This window comes from Alosa pseudoharengus, unplaced genomic scaffold, assembly GCF_046254945.1.
Source record: "Alosa pseudoharengus isolate Yale_2024_CS ecotype anadromous, Long Island Sound unplaced genomic scaffold, YU_APseudo_1.1 YU_APseudo_1.1_scf_18, whole genome shotgun sequence".
Lineage (NCBI taxonomy): Eukaryota > Metazoa > Chordata > Actinopteri > Clupeiformes > Clupeidae > Alosa > Alosa pseudoharengus.
In genome coordinates, this window is record NW_027468650.1 from 36,415,144 (window position 1) to 36,434,142 (window position 18,999).

Here is an 18,999-nt window from a genome sequence, read left to right on the forward strand (position 1 = left end):
TCATTATATTGTGTCTACTCGCGCCTGTATATTTATCCTAAATTCAGCGAAAGTTAGCATTCTAACCTTGCATGCACTCCCGCGACTGTGACCCAAAACATATTGTGTGTAGTACCGTTGGAAAGCTCTGTTTTTCCTGTATCACGCTATGTGATCCATATATGGACACTTCCTTTGTATCAGCAACCAATCGCGATAGTTCAAAGACGAGTCTAGGCTGAGAACGGAATCTCATTGGCTGTCTTTCAAGGCTGTTTTCTCAAAACGAGTTTCCTCTCCCACTCTGAGCAAGGAAACTCCACTTCAGAAGCACTTACATATACCAAACGTTCTAGACTTATGCCTAACTATATTTCGAAGATATTTACAGAGGGGTTTGTTGATATATTATTCCTAGCCTGACTTACATGACATTTTATGCCTAAAAACATGGCAAAAATCGATTTTTTAGGGCTATTGACATTATATTCTGATTTACAGGATAACTAAAGTAGATATTCATAAATCCCTCTGTACATTTTTCAACATCTATTATCTGAACACAATGAAAACATCATTTTGAACCTGGCTGTAACCAATGCTCAGGTTTCTTGCTTTAAAATGTATGCAAATTAGCGCATATTTAATTAGATAATGCCTCATTTGCATATGTAAACATTAAATTACAGAAAACTTGTAATACATTTTTTTCTCATATTAATGTAAGTAATCAACTGGGTAAGTTTCATAGTGATATCTGCTTGTTAACATTTTTACCCTATTCACCTGTAGTGTCTCGCCTTAACTTACATTAGCAAAACGTAGGCTATGCATTTTGTATCATTTTTGTGTGTGAACATTAGATCCAGTGTCCTTCTCAGTTTGTTTGGTGAGATGAAGATGAAGGTGCACCCACCCCCCCACCCCCCCCCCAAATCTGCACAACTTTGATCATTGTAAGACTAGCAATAAACGTCTATCAAATATATAAATGGCATTCAGTAGCCTAACAACTTAAATTTTAAAAGTTTGATCAATGCATTAAATCTGTTCAGTTAGAGAAATAGCATAAAGGTGGGCACCACACAGCCTTGGTAACATTTTAAGAGTAAGCCATAAACATGTCAAAAACACATAGGCTAAATAAGAATCAATAACAACTTTAAATGTGAAAAATTTGATTCATACTGCAAGATAAGACACCCACTGTTTCAATAACACACTTGTAACTCAATAAGCAATCAACTATTTCAATAAAATACTTATAACTTATATTTCAGTTATTTAGGTTTTCAATAGAATTTTTATTAAGTTTTCAATGTGTGCAAATGCAAAAAAGACTGGGAGGGAGGTATGGTGACACTGCAACATAAAAAGAAGGTCTAACACTCATTTAGGTTTCCAAAAAATAAAAAGATTTCGGTTTCCAAAGTTTGAACAACAATTGTGTGAACTACACAAAAGACACAATGTGGAAGGGATGGGTAGCCCTGTACTCTGTACACCTATAAGAGGGACATGGTAAGGAGGATGCAACATTTGGCTGGAGTCGGGAGTGTTATGGGAGGTGTGGAAGATGCTGGATCAACACAACTCCATTTGTGTAAGGGCCCCATCGTGTGGACCTCAAACATAAAAAATTATCTTATCTGACCATTCCAGTCATATATCGCACACCCTTTTTGTCCTCTGCATCCTTGGTCCTGGATAAGCAGAACAGGCACAGTGGAGAATGGAGGGAGAGAACAAAGCAAGTAACACTCAGTGTATACTTGGGACAACACATTAAGAAAGTAGCAGAAACCTAAGCAAGAGGCCATCTCCAGCAAGAGGCCAGCAAGAGTTTTACATACCCATACACAGCTAACCATTTGCAAGGCTGGTTGGGGGTGCCACAAGTCCACACAAAAACTATAACAATAACAACATGAAGAATGATTTTGTTGGGGATTACTTTCAGAGTGATCTATGCCCTATTAACCTGACTACACTTTTCAGTTATCCAAAAAAAGACATTTGTCCTACTTACAAAGATCACTGACCTAATGAAAGGCAATGCCCTCTTGTCACGTCAGTCTCTTCCATGCAAACTTCGCTATGTATTTGACAAATTACTTGGCAGATAAAGCAATCAAAATTACACCAAGAACACCAACACGAAATGTACAATTACTGAAAACTAAATGAACTGAAACCGATCATCAGTTGGAGCAAAAACTCCTAGGCTACTATACAGACGCTATACCTACTGTCCCACGACCACGCTCGTGCCACACTCGCCTACTGCTTGTGCCACTGTCCCGTTTGGAACAGTGAACAGTAGTGGCACAGGACTGGGCTGGCAAGGGACACAAGAGCCACGCACCGGTAACAACAACAATAACTTATAATAGTCTAGGTTTTGCTCCTACTACTTCCCCTGAAATTCATAATTGAAATCCCCACGAGTCGTGGACACTAGCCTATATATATCATGTCATGTTCAGCCCACGGTTCAGTTCATAACGCCATAAAACTCGCCATCTAGCAAGCTAGTCTATATCAGGTTTAAAGACAATAATCACATTAATTTCCTCCATTTTTCACCTGAAGAGCGTTAATCACAAACCCATTGATAACCAGCACATCTGAATATAGCGTTACCATGCTGTATGGAATGTATTTTATCAATGTAGCATTTAATATGAGAACAGCTTTCGAGTTCCCCCTCATAGCATGTCTAACGTTATCACTATGTATGTGAATGAGCTGACTAGCTAACGTAAGCTAGTAAGCTAACGCAATCAGGTTTGAAAAATATAGCATTATAAACATAATAAAAATCTGTTGACAACCAACCTATCATCTAAAGTTGCCCTACTACAATAGGCTAACCAAATGTATTTTGTCTGAAATTCATTATTGACGTAGGAACATTATCTTTAAGCTAGTCTCTCTCCACATCAAGGTTTGCAGGCTAACTTTTGGCTTTAAAATTTCGGTCAACATTTAAGCTATAAATATCAGTTAAACAAGCAGCACAAAATCCTCAAAGAACAATACCAGTATCTACTACTGCAGTTGGTATAGGAAATGCATATGACAATTAAAAAAACGTCTACATTCGTCTACTTACCACTGACAATATCAGGCAGAAAGCAATGGAAGTGAATGGGGCTACAGCCGTGAATGTCAAAGTTTGGAACTGTTGAGCTCAGCATAAAGCGGAAGTAGCGTGGAAAAAGCGCCGCCATTGTTTCCTATGGAAGTCTATGGGAGTGTCGCAACTCTGAGGAGGCCTATATCCGGGAGCCAGCTCGTTGGGCCATACCATGTCTCACCATGTGCCAGGGGGGATTTTGTCTTTAGTCAGTTATTGTATTGTCAAGTGTTAGTTCGTTTACCCCTTCTATGTTATTTGGTTTTGCCAAGCTATTGTATGTGTTCCCTTCTGTGTCTTTGCGGGAGGTCAGTTTTGTTCAGTTAACCTTGTGTTACACGTCTATGTACTTAAGCCTTCAGTTACTTTTTTGTTGACCTCTTTTAAGGCCTCGTTATTAATTCTGGTCCTTATTCAATTTCTCAATATTTGCTCAGCTCAGACCAAACCTACGCCCTTGAATGTATCCCTGTTTGGCTGGAAAATAGAGGATGGAATTCCTGTGCCTGTGCCAAAACAGGTCTACAACTTTCAGTTGAGGATACTGATGATAGCGAGGGAGAAATTTCTGATTAAGTGAATGTTTTTTGGAGGAGACATGATGTTGTGTTTGTGATGTGTACAAGGCCAGCCTGGCAACATATTCTGTATATAATTGCTTTCAGAATCTGTGAGAAAGTACTACTTTGTTCCTTGTAACTTTGTCTACTTGATTAATTGTTGAGACAATTTGTTGCTCAGCCTACCATTTCAGCAGTGTGACCTTACCTAAAAAAATTGCATTCGTACCTTATGTCACACCTATCCTGGGGTTCTACCTGACTACTCCCTATGGTCGTCGAAAACCTAGGCGTTCGGTTTGGTGAGTTAAAGGCTACGTTCAGACTGCAAGCAAAAGTGGCCGAAATCTGATTTCTGTTTTTTGCTCTTTTTGAGTACAAACTGCATTGTACTGCATACTTTACTGCTGAAATGCAGTATTTTCGACGTGAAAATACTAGGCTACTGTACTGTAGCCTACTGTAGTATAACTGAACTGTACTTTGAAAAAACTGCAGTTATATTTTGTAATGGGATATGTAGCCTACAGCAAGCATCAAAAGCAAGCAGACCGGACCCTAAAACTGGGAATTTATAGTGTGAAGGGTGATTCACGCACAACTATTTTTCTTTCTCCTAGTCCTTTATGGGGAAAAACACTATATTTGGTAACTTCCGTAGACATCCAAAATGGGGCGGGATTATTGTATTGGGAGCACTGAGGTGTCAGATTTAAAAATGGTTACATTTTGGCACTCAGAATTCAGGTAGGAAGGCCCTTTAGCAGAATTTTGCTTAGGGCCCCATGGACGTCTGAACAGGCACTTGTCACCAGTTTGGGTGCTTCAGCTCTAACTGATCAAAATGCCAATTTGGCAAAATGGCTTGACTGGCTTAAAAAAATTTAAACTGCTTGGTGATTACCTTTATGTTAGGGTAACTTGTGTTGTGCTCCTACTCACATGAAGAGCTGGCAGTAAGTATTAAGTGTCCACGGTAACCAGGTTAATAAACAAACCATGCTACCGTGAATAATGTCAAAGGGTAAAGTCACGTTTTTTTTTTAAAGAAGGTAAAATAGGGTCTGAAATGTTGACAGTTAGTAGATTATTGCTGTATACACACTGACAAATATTGTTGGTACATAACTTCGCTAATTTGGCTTCATATTTTTTTTAAACTAGGTCTGGACTTAAAGGGCTTATATTTTGTTCAGGCACTGTGCCTGAATTCAGGCATGGGCTGGGCTGTTGAAGATTTGAAAACAGTCAATATGCCTATTCACCTTATTCCACTACGGCCATTTTAGAAATGTTTTTTCTTCCGCCTTGTGTTCAATCTTCCAGTCGCCTAGTTCTGGCTAGTTAGCTTCATTGGGATAACACAGCAGAAGTGGATGGAGAGGCTAACCAGATAGCAAGCACACGTTGGTCTCATGGCAGAACAGCCGTTGGCATGATGTTGTTTACTGACTTTGGGCCAGTATCAAATTTGGTGCTTAATATGCTGATACAGCTTCATGTTTTCCCCCATTACAATGTCACACGGTGGCATATTTTTCGACATTATCTTATCCATGAGGCTACATTGTTAAATAGTGAAAACCCCGTTATAATCACCCACTTTGGATATTGGAGCTTACCGACTGCATCCTCAGTTTTAACTTGACGTGAATAATCCCAGAGCCTTCGTTCGAATCTGTCCGTTTCTTTCCAATTTGACCATAGTCATCCATACATTTGCACAGACGTCTGGACTATTGTCGAGCAGCATTTATATTCACCTGTCTCTTGATTTGTTTGTAATTCCAGGCACCAGAATATATTAAAGATCTCCTAGTCCCATATAATCCACCCAGACCGCTACGACCACAGAATACTGGCCTTCTTGTAATTCCAAGAATCTCAAAAACTACAGTAGGAGGCAGAGCTTTCAGCTATCGCGAGAATAATCTCTCTTCCTCAATTCGACTAGCAGACACCCTCCCTATTTTTAAGTCTAGACTTACTCTTTACCTCTTTACTGCCTCCCATAGTTAGGTATGGTGCGGTGTGGAACTTCACCCACCTCAGGGATTTTTGGAATGAACCACCCTGCTGAGTCACGCGTGCGATGGTGGTCACTGACCATATCTGCGCTGGCGTCGACTACCCCTCACCATGCCTTAGTTATGCTGCTATAGCATAGTGCTGTCATGGACTTTTAATGTGCCACGCTGTACAACCCCCCCCTCTCCCCTTTTCTCTCTCTCAACTCTCCCTCTCTTGCCTATTCTCACTATGGTATACTGTAACAATATATAGTACCACTGATTACTTATTGACATTAACCATTTTGATTTTCAGTAATACTAACCCACTCTACATCTCTCTTTCTTCCTCCTTATCTCACTTGTGAGGTTTATCATCACCAGTCATCAGCCATCCGTGTGCTTGGCCCTCCTCTCACCCATCTCACCTAAAGTCCCATCCTTTTGACTGCCCTATTACTGTCCCCCTACCTGGATTCCTGGCCCGTACAGCCTAGCGACCCATCACCTGCCTATGATAACTCTGCCCGGATTCCTGGCCCGTCTGCCGACCCACTACATGCCCCTTGACAATTCCAACGCTGGACTATTTGAACTTTCTGTCACTAAATTAGGATTAATGCATTATCATACCGGATATGTAAACATCCCACCTCTTGTAACTTTCACCTCAGGTGGCTTTAAACACCATGTCCTATTCTCAACACCTGACTATCATACATCTGTCATGTATACCAACCTTACTGTCCTGTATTTGACCCTAGGCAGATGGGTCAGGCCCTTGAGTAGTGGATCTGCTCGAGGTTTCTTCCTATGTGTATCTCCAATTCTAGGGAGTTGTTCTTCGCCCCTGTTACTCATGGGCTCTCTCTGAATGTTTAGCACTCTGTAAAGCGCCATGAGACATGTGTAATGTTTTGATGATCTATAAGTGGAATTAAATTGAAATTGACACACATAAACACTCGCACACATGCTCACACATACACACACATAAACACACACATACATAAACACATACACACACAAACATAAAGACACAACCACACACATAAACACACAGTAGACATGCAGGCATACGCATGCACACACGCACACACACAGGCATGCACGCATAGACTCACAAGCAAGCACACACACGCAGGCACGCACACAAGCAAACGCACGCACACATAAACACAAACACACATGCATGCACAAACACACTCACACCCATGCACGCACACACACATACATAAACACACATACATGCACACACACCCCATTACCCCTACAGAGACACTCACAAGTGAACATACACACACACACACACACACACGGACACATAAAACACACACACATGCAGGCAAGCAGACACACGCACCCCATTACCCCCATACACACACTCACAAGCGAAAACACACACAGAGAAGCACACAAAAGCAAACCCACACACACTAATTTACAAAAACAGAAGTAGGAAGAGTAGGGAATGGAGTAGGAGATGGAGACAAATTGACAAGCGTGATTTGTTTTTGCAGAGAATGTGTAGGACTGAGTGGCAGTCATATTTTGTACCACTTTGCGGTACATCTAGTTTGGCAACAGTTATTCAACTGAACACCAAGCTCAGTAGTTTAGTTTATTGTATTTGCAGTTGTAGTGCAGTTACAAAGAAAGCAACAGTGATAGCAACAACTGTAAGAAAATAAATGTACATTTCTCACATGTGACATGTATATTCCAATAATTTCCATTTTATGCAATCACACAGTTAAGATGTGGTGCAATTAACCTGAATATTATTTAAAACAACATAGCAACACAGAACAAAAATATCTCAATTCCTACTCCTGGGATGATTGTATCACTACATGTCATATAATTAACTAAATTAATTTCATGTTGCAGTGACATTTCTCAAGACAGGAATTCATGGTTTCTTGGGGGCGTCTTGTCGCAAGAGACTATAGTTGAAACTCATGCTGATCAATCGTCTTCAAGTCCAAAAGCTCATGTATGACATCATCACTGTAGCCAAGAGTGTCTTTAAGAATCTGCACAGTATGTTGGCCAATAACAGGAGGTGGTGCCGGTCTGTCAAATTCAAAGTTGCTGAAGCGAACAGCTGGACCTATGAAAGAAAGGATAAGCAATAATTTTCTTTCAATGAAACCTGTCCACAACTTTCACCTATTTGAAGAATCCTAGAACAGAGATTCTAACAAAACTTCTCCCACACACCATCTGGCAGTCACCATTACAACATTGAAAGGTGGTTAAAACTGAATATGAAGCATAACGTTGCTCACCCAGAGATGCTAGGGGTATGAGGGGAAAATAAGGACTTTTACAGGCTTTTCCCAAATCACGGAAGTGACGTCGACATAGCTTTTACACTCTGCTGCTACCACTATCAGACAAGTGTTATTATGACCGCCGCGCAGCGAAGCGGCGGTCATATAGGTTTAGTCAGATTTATTTTTTTTTTTTTTATTTTTATTTTTCGCATGTCCAAATTTCTGTCAATGATTCCCGGGACACTGAAAGACCGGGGTAGACGAAACTTGGTGGGCATGTAACCCCATATGGATAGCATGGAACCATCGTTTTTCGTTTTGATCTGTAGCCCCCCCGCTGGACTGCACCCCCCGAAAGGAGGGTAGGGCAGACACAGTTTTCTGTGAATATCTCGAGAAAGGAGGACCATTTTTTTTTTTGTATGTTGATCTCAAGGGGCCATATCAAGCCATTCCGTAACCACTCATTTCATGTATAGCGCCACCTAGTTAAACACAAAAAAGTAAAAATGAGCTGTTTTCATCACAATATCTCTGGCTGACATGGTCAAAACTGCACGAAATTGAAAGTGTAGGATCATTATGACACCCTCCGAATGCATGCCAAGTTTTGTGAACTTTCGTTCATGGTGGGCCTTACAATAAAATAATTTATGTGTACATTTAGTGACCGTGCACCAACAAGGATTCCCGGGACACTGAAAGACCGGGGTACACGAAACTTGGTGGGCATGTAACCCCACATGGATAGCATGGAACCATCGTTTTTCGTTTTGATCTGTAGCCCCCCCGCTGTACTGGACCCCCCGAAAGGAGGGTAGGGCAGACACAGTTTTCTGTGAATATCTTGAGAACCGTAGGGCCTAGGATGACCAATGTTTGCCTCCAGGGGTCATGTTAACCCATTCCATGTGCACACATGTGCATAAACAGATACACACGCACACACATACATTCACAGTAATCATACGTATGACACATACTCACACAGTAGACATATGTATGCATGCATGCACATGCACAAACACACATACGCAGGCAAACACAAGCACGCACACACACACACACACACACACATAAACATAAACGTGTACACGCACACATGCACACAATTCAAGAATTTCTCAGAATTATGAACAGGCAAGATGGGGGTGGGGTTGTATAAAATGAATTTTACATGTGGAATCTATGAACTAATAATGTTTGGGTACTTGTTGTCTAGCAGATACCAGTGAGAATTGAGTGTGGCTAATGCAATTTAGTCAGACAGTTAGAATCATATAGGCCTTTCAACGTGATTTATTTTTGTGGAAAAAATGTGCTGGACTGGGCGGCGGTCATATTTTGTACCGCTCTGTACATCTAGTTTAAATAAACTCTTGGTGTAGGCTACTAAACTTTCCAATGCCTCGTTTTATGAGTACAGACCCTTTTTGTCATACCTGTCAACACTCCCGTTTTTCCCGGGTTTCTCCCGTATTTCAAGGTCATCTCCCAGCACCCTCCCGTTTTGTTATTTCTCCCGGAAAACTCCCGTAATTTGCATGGCCATCAAACTTCATTTTAAAATCATTGATGCATTCAGGTTGCCAGATTGTGTATGAAATACACTAGGGGTGTGAATCTCTCATGTAAAAGACGATACGATTCACATCTAGATACATGGGCACGATTCGATACAAGAAAAGATACATGTTCATAAAAAACGATTCAGTACGATTCGATGCGATGCGATTCGATGCAGTTCGATGCAGTTGAAGAATGGAAAGTATTCTGAAAGATTTTTTATCATTTGCTTAAGGTGCAAATTAATTTTATATTATAAATTATCATGGTCATGTCAATTAGGCAAAAACAAATGTGTGAATATGATTATCTAAACTGAGGTTTGTATCATATATTGTATTGAAATGAAAAAAGAATAGTCTACATTTCAGCCAAACAAAGCAGCCAGATACAACATAAAAATACATTTTTATAGACTTTATAGATTTTATAGAGTTATATCTGATTGTTTTCAAGGAGCTGTAGCCTATTGTTGAGGTAAGACAATACCGAAATAAAATAAAACGGTGCTTAAGATAATCTTGGCCTTTTCTCATAGCTAGAACAACATAGGCCTAAGGCTACTCTACAGACTATCGTTGCCGTTTAGGAATGCTATAGTAAGTGTTTAATTTCGCGCTGGATTTTGACAAACAAAAGAGTCAAATCTGTCAAACAACGACAGAGTGCGAGTTGTCACGTGCTTAAGTTGCAGTAGATGTATGGGTAATGAAGTCCTTTGTCTACTTTGGGCAATGAGTATAGCCCAAAACGAACTTCATTACCCACAAATCCGTGCCACGTGTAGTTTCAAAACAGGAAGTGGGATGAACGCGCTGCTTGCAACGTAAATCAGAGTCTGAGCGAGCAGAAAAGGTTATGAACCGATTTGTAACAAGTAAATCGATATAACGACCGGTTCATTTTAGTTTTATTCCGATACGGGGCTTCACATATCGATGTAGCCGTATCTTACACGTTAAAAACGGATACCGATACGTATCGGTTAATCTTTACACCCCTAAAATACACCCTACACATACACGATCACTTAGTTTCAATTTCAACCGTTTTGTCATAGGCTAAAACCTGGCAACCCAAAACCCAAATAAGGAAGCGGGTGCCAACTGCGCAGCCTGAGTCTCGTCGTAAGCAAGCGGGCTAGATGAATGGCCTACTCCAGAACTAGCTGTTTTGTTGGGAATTTAATTGATTAACACATCACATAAACTGTTATTGAGTGTTGCTGATACACTGAACTTGTTCCCTCGGAACCAAATCTGACAGCAAGCAGCTTTGGCGTTTTGGAAGTAGGCTGCAGGCAGGCAGCTGGTGGATACATAACTGGCATGCGTAAGGTAATGGTAAGGTAAAAGCAACGACCGTAGTGCAAACTCGACCAAGGGAAAAAAGCTTCTGTGGGTGTGTTTGGCTCACGGTCATCGTGCAAATGACCCTAGGGTGAAATTCACTCCGAACCATTGTTTTAAATAGTGACTTCTGGTGAATGTTATGGAAACTATTGAGAAATTGAGACTGAAATTAATCCTAGGTGCTGGACAGATATATAAGTGAGACACATGAAAAAGTATAAAATCAGCACACTAGATTTTGCTCCATTGCGTCATTTAATGTTTGCTTTTTGTTTGACCCACTGTCTTTTTTCAGTCCTACCCTAACTCTCTCTCTCCAGCTAACCTCCTGTTACTCTCTGCTACAATTTTGACCCTTCGATGCACCCTTTCTTGTCATCAAGCTGCAACAGATACTGCCCTGTAGGCTACCTCCTGCAATCATGCTTTTACTTTAAAAAAAAAAAAAAAAAAAACAACTACAAAAAAACCCCTCCCGGTTGGCTGAATGCCGCATTTTACTTTATATAAAAAAAAAAACCCTCCTGGTTGGCTCAGTCTATATGGATATAAAATATCACCAAAGCTACCATCTACGAGCTAAGGATTATTTACACTCCTACACAGTAGCAAAGTTTTCAACTGAACTAGTTAACTTAACATAGTAAATAATACTACCCCTCATTTTATATGGATTTAAAATATCACCGAGGCTACCATCTACAAGCTAAGGATTGTTTACACTCCTACACAAAGTTTTCAACTGAACTAATTAACTTAACATAGTAAATAATACTACCCCTCATTTTATTTTTTGCCTGACCTGGCACATCATCTACTTAGAAGAGCACTGTTCCCACATACTTTGGCTCATCAGGAAATGCTTGACCTTTTTGACAGCTGATACCCTGTAGAATTGTACTGGCAAAGAGTTACAGAGCCTAGAATGTTGTTTTTTTCTTTCAGCCAGTAATGTAGCATAAAACTACCAATTTCAGCCCCTTTCATTTGACAATTAGAAAACAAAGATGCTTTTTATACTTCAAAACAATGTTTGATTGATGAACCTTTTTCAATAGCCATAAGTGTGTAGATTTGAACAAAATCTGGTTTGATACTTAACGGGAGCTTGTACTGCCTAAAATATCCGTTTTTGTTTGCTCGGAGTTTGGTGCTGGGCTGATGGGTGCCCTATTTCCACCCACTCACTCGGTACATCAATGGTTAGACCGAAAATTCCAAAATCAAAATTCCACTGGAGCTTCAAGCGGTTTTGTACACAGCCGTGCTTGCATTTCTTTAGGAATCAGCTGGTTTGTATAGAAATTAATATCAAGTGACACACACATAAACAGGCAAATATAGGGGCACAGGTTGAAATAGGTAACTTTCCAAAACATCTCTGGAACTAAACACATTTCAGCTTTCTAGGTCACATTTTTACCTTTGAAACACAACTGAGGCCTAGAGCCAGGTCTTGTGAAGCTGTAACTAAAAGTAGATGGGAGACTCCTTTGGTTACCCAAAACACATACTGACAATACAAGTCTTACCGCAAGTCTCCGCTGCGCGTCGGGGTCTGGTTCGCCCCGTCGGGACCTATTTCCCGATAATGACCGTCGTTCTATACATTATCCCTTACTTAGATATAAGGTGAAGAACACAGATTCTTCTCACTCCACTCCAGTCTTTGACTGGCTAGGCTCTGCCCTGCCTGCTCACTTCTTCTGGAGGACTTTCTCTCTCTCTCTCTTGATGTATGTGATGTTAAATACATCAGTTTTATCTGCTGTATTTAACCTCTAATTTGTTTTATAATTTGTTAAATTTATGGTTTAATGGTTAATAAATTGTTTAATGCACCACCATTTCTATATCTCTTCTCGTATGCCATGCCACTACTCTGCTACTACTTTGGTAATTATTCAAGGTCAATTTCTTAATTTAAGGAGTCAGATTAATTGTAGTTTCTCATAATATTTACCACTGCTTCACCATTCTGTCCTGTTCAAGACATGTTAAACGTAACATTTTACATCAGTGAGTTGATGACTACATTTCATACCATTTGCTCTGATAATGTTAGTGGTAATGTAGTAGGCCTATAACAATGTGAATAGCTGTGTGTGTTACAAACTTTTGAGGACAGCATGGTGTCTTTTGTTTTATTTTGTGCAACATTCCAGTATCATATCAAATAGCTAAACTTAAAAGTGTCTACTGTATCTGTCTACCCTCAGAAACAGCTATGAAGAAATACCCCCATGCTGTGGACAGCCATCAACTTTAAAAAACATTCAGCTTTAAATCCCTGAATTTTTGCCCTGGCGCATGGCGGAAAGCGGGTTCTTTTCTTGCAAAGTTCAAAGTGCAAAGTTTAAATTCTTATTTTGCATTATTTGCTTATTTTCACTTTTTTGAGCAACACGCCAAGGGGTGTGGCAACTAACGACCTGAGGAGGGATCTGCCGCGTTGTCTAAAAAACGCTATTGTACACGTCCTAAAACGCATTACGCCACTGACCAAGAGAAACCTGGTTAGAAGTTATGTTATTTTCAGAGCGCATTATCAACAGTGATACGGGCGGGTGCATAAAGCACCATGCTTCTCTCATCCACAAACGCACACCGGCGCACATCCATGCTAAACATTACAAATTACACAATTACAATGGGAAACAATAGAATAAAGATATTATGAAATACATCTCACAATGAGTTATTCACCATCATTTGCACATTGGCAAAGACGGAGAGGCAAATATGAAGCACAGCTGAAGACGCACTGTACCGAGATGTAAGCAACTCCTCTGCAGGATAAACGTTTCGAACATTATTGGGGTAAGTGTTGCTTTTTCTAATGCTATGTTTTCGATGGTAACCCATTGTGAGTCAATAGTGAAAGTAATTAACTGCATTTACTGTTTTGTCGTTGACTGACACCACGGTGAAGTTAGTTTCACTTTGCCAATGAGTTCAAATAATAGACAAGTGCAAATGTGTGTAGGCTATACTATGCTAGGTTTTAGTAAAGCATGGTTTACTGGAATAACTGTTCCATACGGTCTCGTGTACAAGCAGATTCCTTCAATGATGTATGATGGGTGTCGATCAGAACACAAAGAGTAAATGAAAACCAATCTGGAAGTTTACTTGAGGTAGGCATATTGGGAGGTCAGGTCACACTATTTGGTATGCAACCTACAGTATTTAGGTATAAATGTGTACGTGTGATTACGAATGGATGTGTGTGGTTTGAAATAAGAATAAACAAGAAATAACATTTCCATTAATTTCCCATTATAAATTACATAATATTTGCACCTTCCTTACATTAGTACTTGTCAATACCGCTACTGGCCATTTTGGTGCCCAAAGCAGAACTGCTTTGTGGTGCCCCCCCCCCCCCCCCCATTTAAAAAAAAATTAATAATGACAAAATAATTTTGTTTTAAAATACGAATTTGATGCAGCTTAAAGGGATCAGGCAAGCCTGATGCTTTTTCTCTACGAAGCCCCCCCTACCGTACGTGTCGATACGTGTGCGAGCCCTCGCTCGGTCTGAAGCTCTTTTCCTTTTCTTTGCATCTTCCGTCAAGGGTTTTCGATGGTTATTCGCCGACTCTGCCATTATACACACGTTTGCAACAATCGCTAGCGTTTCGTTAGCCTGCCTCCGTGCTGGGGATGCAGGATGTAAACTGATCCTGCTTCTCGCGATGTCTGAGACTTTGTGAGACTGAACGTCGGCGGGTAGGATACACCGAACTTGCAAGTGGGATATTCTTCCTACAGGCAGTGGGAACACAGTGGGTGAAAACACAAACTCTAACATAGTTTGTGCCACGTTTAGCACAATGTTAATAATAAACATGAAGTTGGTATAAACAGCTTTTGGAAATAGAAGCATATAATGGCATGATGCTAGCTAGACAGTTTGCAATTAAAAGTGATATGAGCCTGGTAGCCCGGAAGAATGACAAGGGTCAGTGACGTCATTTTCAATTTCCACACTACACCGGTTCCAGCCGGACGTTCCAGAGTTGGATCGGTGGCGATATCTCAAAAGATCTAGGAGCAGGAGCTGGCCAAAAATCAGGCTCACAGGAATAAGAAAACTTAAGAAGAACAATAAGTATGCTGCTTTCAGCAAGCACACTTAATAATGTCCATTAAATCAATAATATAAAAATGTTTTCCACAAAAAATGTTACAGTCCATGGTAGAACTTCAGACATTACCACAAAGTAATGAAATACGTGTGGCAGGGCATCTTTAAAATAAATAGTGAGTTAATTTTTCGCATGTACAGAGGTGACCAAGAAGCTATCAATTATTGTCCAAAAAGTATTGCTACACCACTCAATATGTAATACTCAATATGTTGTCCAACGGTGAGTCATTTTCCCCCGTTGCACCGACACTGGATTTTAGGGTTCCCCCACCTGCCAAATTCCACTTTAACCACTGAATATAGCCTATTTTTGACAGAGCTATAATAAATAATAAAACAACCTAAGACATTAATGTGATTTTGACTAACCTGGTACAGTAATCGTGCCTGATGTAGGGTGCTCCATCTCCAGTATGAGTCCATTGTGACTGACCTGACAGAAGGCAGAAGAATGCATTACTTCTGATAACATTGACTTTCAGCATAACAAACTTTTTTTTGCTTTTGTAGGTCATTCCCTACTATTTTTCCTTCATTGAGATTTATTTTCCCTCTCAAACACTTTGGATGTCTAATAAACAGAGACTGTCTTTTCTTCACAGCAAGGTGAAAATGAGAATTACCTACCCAATTCTATTCACTCTGGTGAGAGCCTTTATAAGTTATTTGTATTTGTTGCTAGGTTACGGGGACGCTGGCGAGACACGCCGCTCCGTCCGGCATCATGTTTTTGTTTTTATGTAATGTTCGTAATTTTATGTAATGTCATGTTTATTTTTTGAATTGGTTTGTCTAGTTAAATTTTTTCCCTATTTATTTACGCTATTTTTGATAGTTTTCGTGTTATTCTAAGTCCGTTTTACTGCTTCTAAGTCAGCTGATGTCGTTGACATTTGTCCATTGGGAGCTTGCTAAGGCTAGCTTTTGCCCTAGCTGGGCATCGGACATCCTTCCATCTATCCGTGAGCGGTGCAGCACTTCACTGTCTGGTCGAGGGGATCTCTCGGGACAGCTGGACCTAGGCTAGCTACTCTGCGAAAGATCTGCCGTGGCCGCCGAGCTGTTGCTGACCTGCGAGCTGCCTTGCCAACTGCAGACTAACATTAACGGTGAAGAGCTGCAATCTCACGGAGCAACAAACGGTCACTGTTAAGTCCACCGAATTGCGGATCTACACGATCGCCCAGTACTTTGGACTGTGCTTCCAGTCATCTCCAGACTGCAGTCTACAAGGCCTAGCTTCTAACGTTAACGTTATCTCCAGACTGCCAGTGAATTCACCGGGTTGGTCAGTTGCTAAAGAACTTTGTTGGCATTGCATCGGTTGTGAAGACACAGCTCTGTGCGCAGTTTTCACGGGTCATCATTGCCCTTGGACATTTTCAGCTGGTTTGGAATTTGGACTAATTTTACCATCACTTTTCCCCCTTTTTAAATATATTTTCTTTTTTATTTGTTTTGTTGTCTGTGCTCCACCACCACCGGCAGCTCATCCCTGGGGTAACTCCACAAACTTTTGCCTTTCCCAGTGGGAATGCTGGCTGGTCAGCTAGCTGTCACCACAGTCACAAACCTGGATATAACCATCTTTGCCCTAGGCTGGGTGAACCCAACCTGATCTGATGGCAGTTTCTATTCCGCCCCGCAGCTCAGGCTGGAAACTCAGGCTGCTTCTGTTACACTTTTGCGGGGGCCAATCATAAACTGGCTTATCCACCTGGCGTGCTATTAAAACAATAACGATAGCGGGAGAGCCTGGAGTTTTCGCGTTGCTCTGCAAACGTCACCCGATTCGTTGGTCAGATTGGTGAATGACTATCCAATTGCGTACAGAGTCATTTGAACTATGCCCGTTGATCACGCCTCTTGTGCAGTAGAAAATACAAAGCGGACTCCCCAGACCAATGTTCAATCTTAAAAGATTGGGCTTGGTCTGGTGAAAGCCAGACTATCTCTACCCAGTACTACTACTTTGCGGTAGACCCCTGGACAGAATCCTCTACTGTCCCGGTGAGGTCAGATCTCGTCATTTGGGACCACTGCCCACACTTGGTGGTGGCTGGCACATCGATCTGGCTCTAGTAGCTTCAAAGCAAGCCACCTCACACCAACCTGCTGTCAGAGGCTTACAACCTGGAATCCCCCAGCACTCCATCTCCTTTTCCAGCAAAGCTACTGCGTACTGGTAGACCCCCCGGACAGTCTTTTGCTGTCCCAGGTGCAGTTAGGCCACGTTGCCTGGGACTGCTGCATCCAGTTAGCATTTTGCCAGCCCCTACCCAGAACACCAGCTTCGGCTACTTGCCAGTAGCTGACCTTGCCTCAACAGGACATTCAACCACCTCCTAGGTTCTTCCAACTTGCATGCTGCTGACTGTCCTGTTGTTTCTGGATCTCTCTCTTCTCTGGGCAACAAATTAATGGCTATCGTGTGACTGCAAGTTTCTACACTCCCCTGCTAGTATGTAATTTAAATACTCCATCTCACAACTATACAAACTGAACACCTCTACCCCTCTACTTTAGATTTTTAAGGTGAAGAACACAGATTCTTCTCACTCCACTCCAGTCTTTGACTGGCTAGGCTCTGCCCTGCCTGCTCAATTCTTATGGAGGACTATCTCTCTCTCTCTCTCTCTCTCTCTCTTATTTTCTGGATCTGTACTTTGTTTTTAACCATTAAAAGTCAAGTGCAGTTTTTTGCATTACTATGATTTAATAGCCTGGCATCATCATACTCAATTCTAGTCAGAATTTGAGTCTGATACTGCTCCATTGGGATGGATTATGAGGCATGTTTCAACCGATACAGGGGGTGAATCCTTGTTACTGTATTTTCCGGACTATAAGTCGCATCAGTCAAAAAATGCGTCATGAACAGGAAAAAAACATATATAAGTCGCACCGGACTATAAATCGCATTTATTTAGAAATGTATTTCACAAAATCCAAAACCAAAAACAGACAGAGACTATGTAACTGGACTATTAAGGCCAAAAAGATTAATGTTAATGAAGACAAAGGAGTGAAGGCAGCCAAGAGGAGGGCCAGAAGGTCATTGTAAAGCAATTTAGTCTAAAGATTCACTGAAAGAAAATGCTGATGTGGTACACCAAAATTTAGCTAAAATGTGGAGAATACAATGCAATCAAGCATTTTGGGCGATATGGAGTCACAAGCCGGCAGCAGATTAAATGCTAAGGATAGAGAGAAAAAGATGCAATTTTAAAAGGACGTGACCGAAGCTGAGGCAAGCCAGGCGATAAGAGTAGGCCTATAGGCCCAACAGTACAGTAATTGTAAAGAATTTACAAAAGATTCACTGAACAAAAATGCTGATGTGGTGCATGAAAATATAGCTAAAAATGTAGAGAATGCAATGCAATCAAGCATTATGGGCGATGTGGAGAGACAAGCTAGCAGCAGATTAAATGCTCATGAGAGAGTAAAATATGCGGTTTTAAAAGGACGTGCCACCGAAGCTGCAGCAAGCAGGTGATATTTATAGAAGACCAAGAACAGACAGACTATGTAGCTGGACACATAGAGGCCAAAAATATTGAGAATTCTATTGGGAATGTTAATGAAGACGAAGGAGTGAATAGTGGCAACGCTAATTGTAAAGCAATTTACAAAAGATTCACTGAACAAAAATGCTGATGTGGTACATGAAAATTTACCTAACAATGTGGAGAATGCAATGCAATCAAGCATTTTGGACGATATATTGGCACAAGAGCGAGAGAAAAAAGATGCGCATTTAAAAACAGGGCCTAAATTTCAGCGCGGGATTGCGGGTATTGTGCATAAGTTATTAAGTATTTCACATAATAATAAAAGCCCCGCAACTCTAGCCATCATAATGCGAGAAATCCCCGCATACATTTTACAGCACTGTCTGATAATGTTAATTTAATAATCGAGTGGCCTGAATGCGGGACTATTGACTGGACGGACCAACT

The 18,999-nt window shown here is 40.9% G+C and overlaps 1 protein-coding gene and 1 long non-coding RNA gene across 4 annotated transcripts in view; both read right to left on the bottom strand.

Annotated features, from left to right (window-relative positions):
- Positions 1–1,326: 1,326 nt before the first annotated feature.
- Positions 1,327–3,237, bottom strand: LOC143131788 (uncharacterized). Its single transcript, XR_012988215.1, has 3 exons — positions 3,095–3,237; positions 1,833–1,890; positions 1,327–1,682 (listed from the first exon to the last, which is right to left on the bottom strand). It is a non-coding gene; the product is annotated as an uncharacterized LOC143131788 (long non-coding RNA).
- Positions 3,238–7,294: 4,057 nt separating this feature from the next.
- sugct (succinyl-CoA:glutarate-CoA transferase) overlaps positions 7,295–18,999 on the bottom strand; it is a 146,611-nt gene continuing 134,906 nt past the window's right edge. For 2 of the 3 annotated variants that reach the window (XM_076291095.1, XM_076291093.1), the window contains 2 exons: positions 15,407–15,470; positions 7,295–7,800 (listed from right to left, as the gene is read on the bottom strand). In XM_076291095.1, coding sequence (XP_076147210.1) covers positions 7,634–7,800; positions 15,407–15,470 — 231 coding nt within the window. In that variant the 3' untranslated portion in view covers positions 7,295–7,633. The remainder of the gene's footprint in view (positions 7,801–15,406; positions 15,471–18,999) is intronic. The other variant, XM_076291094.1, reaches the window with a different exon arrangement.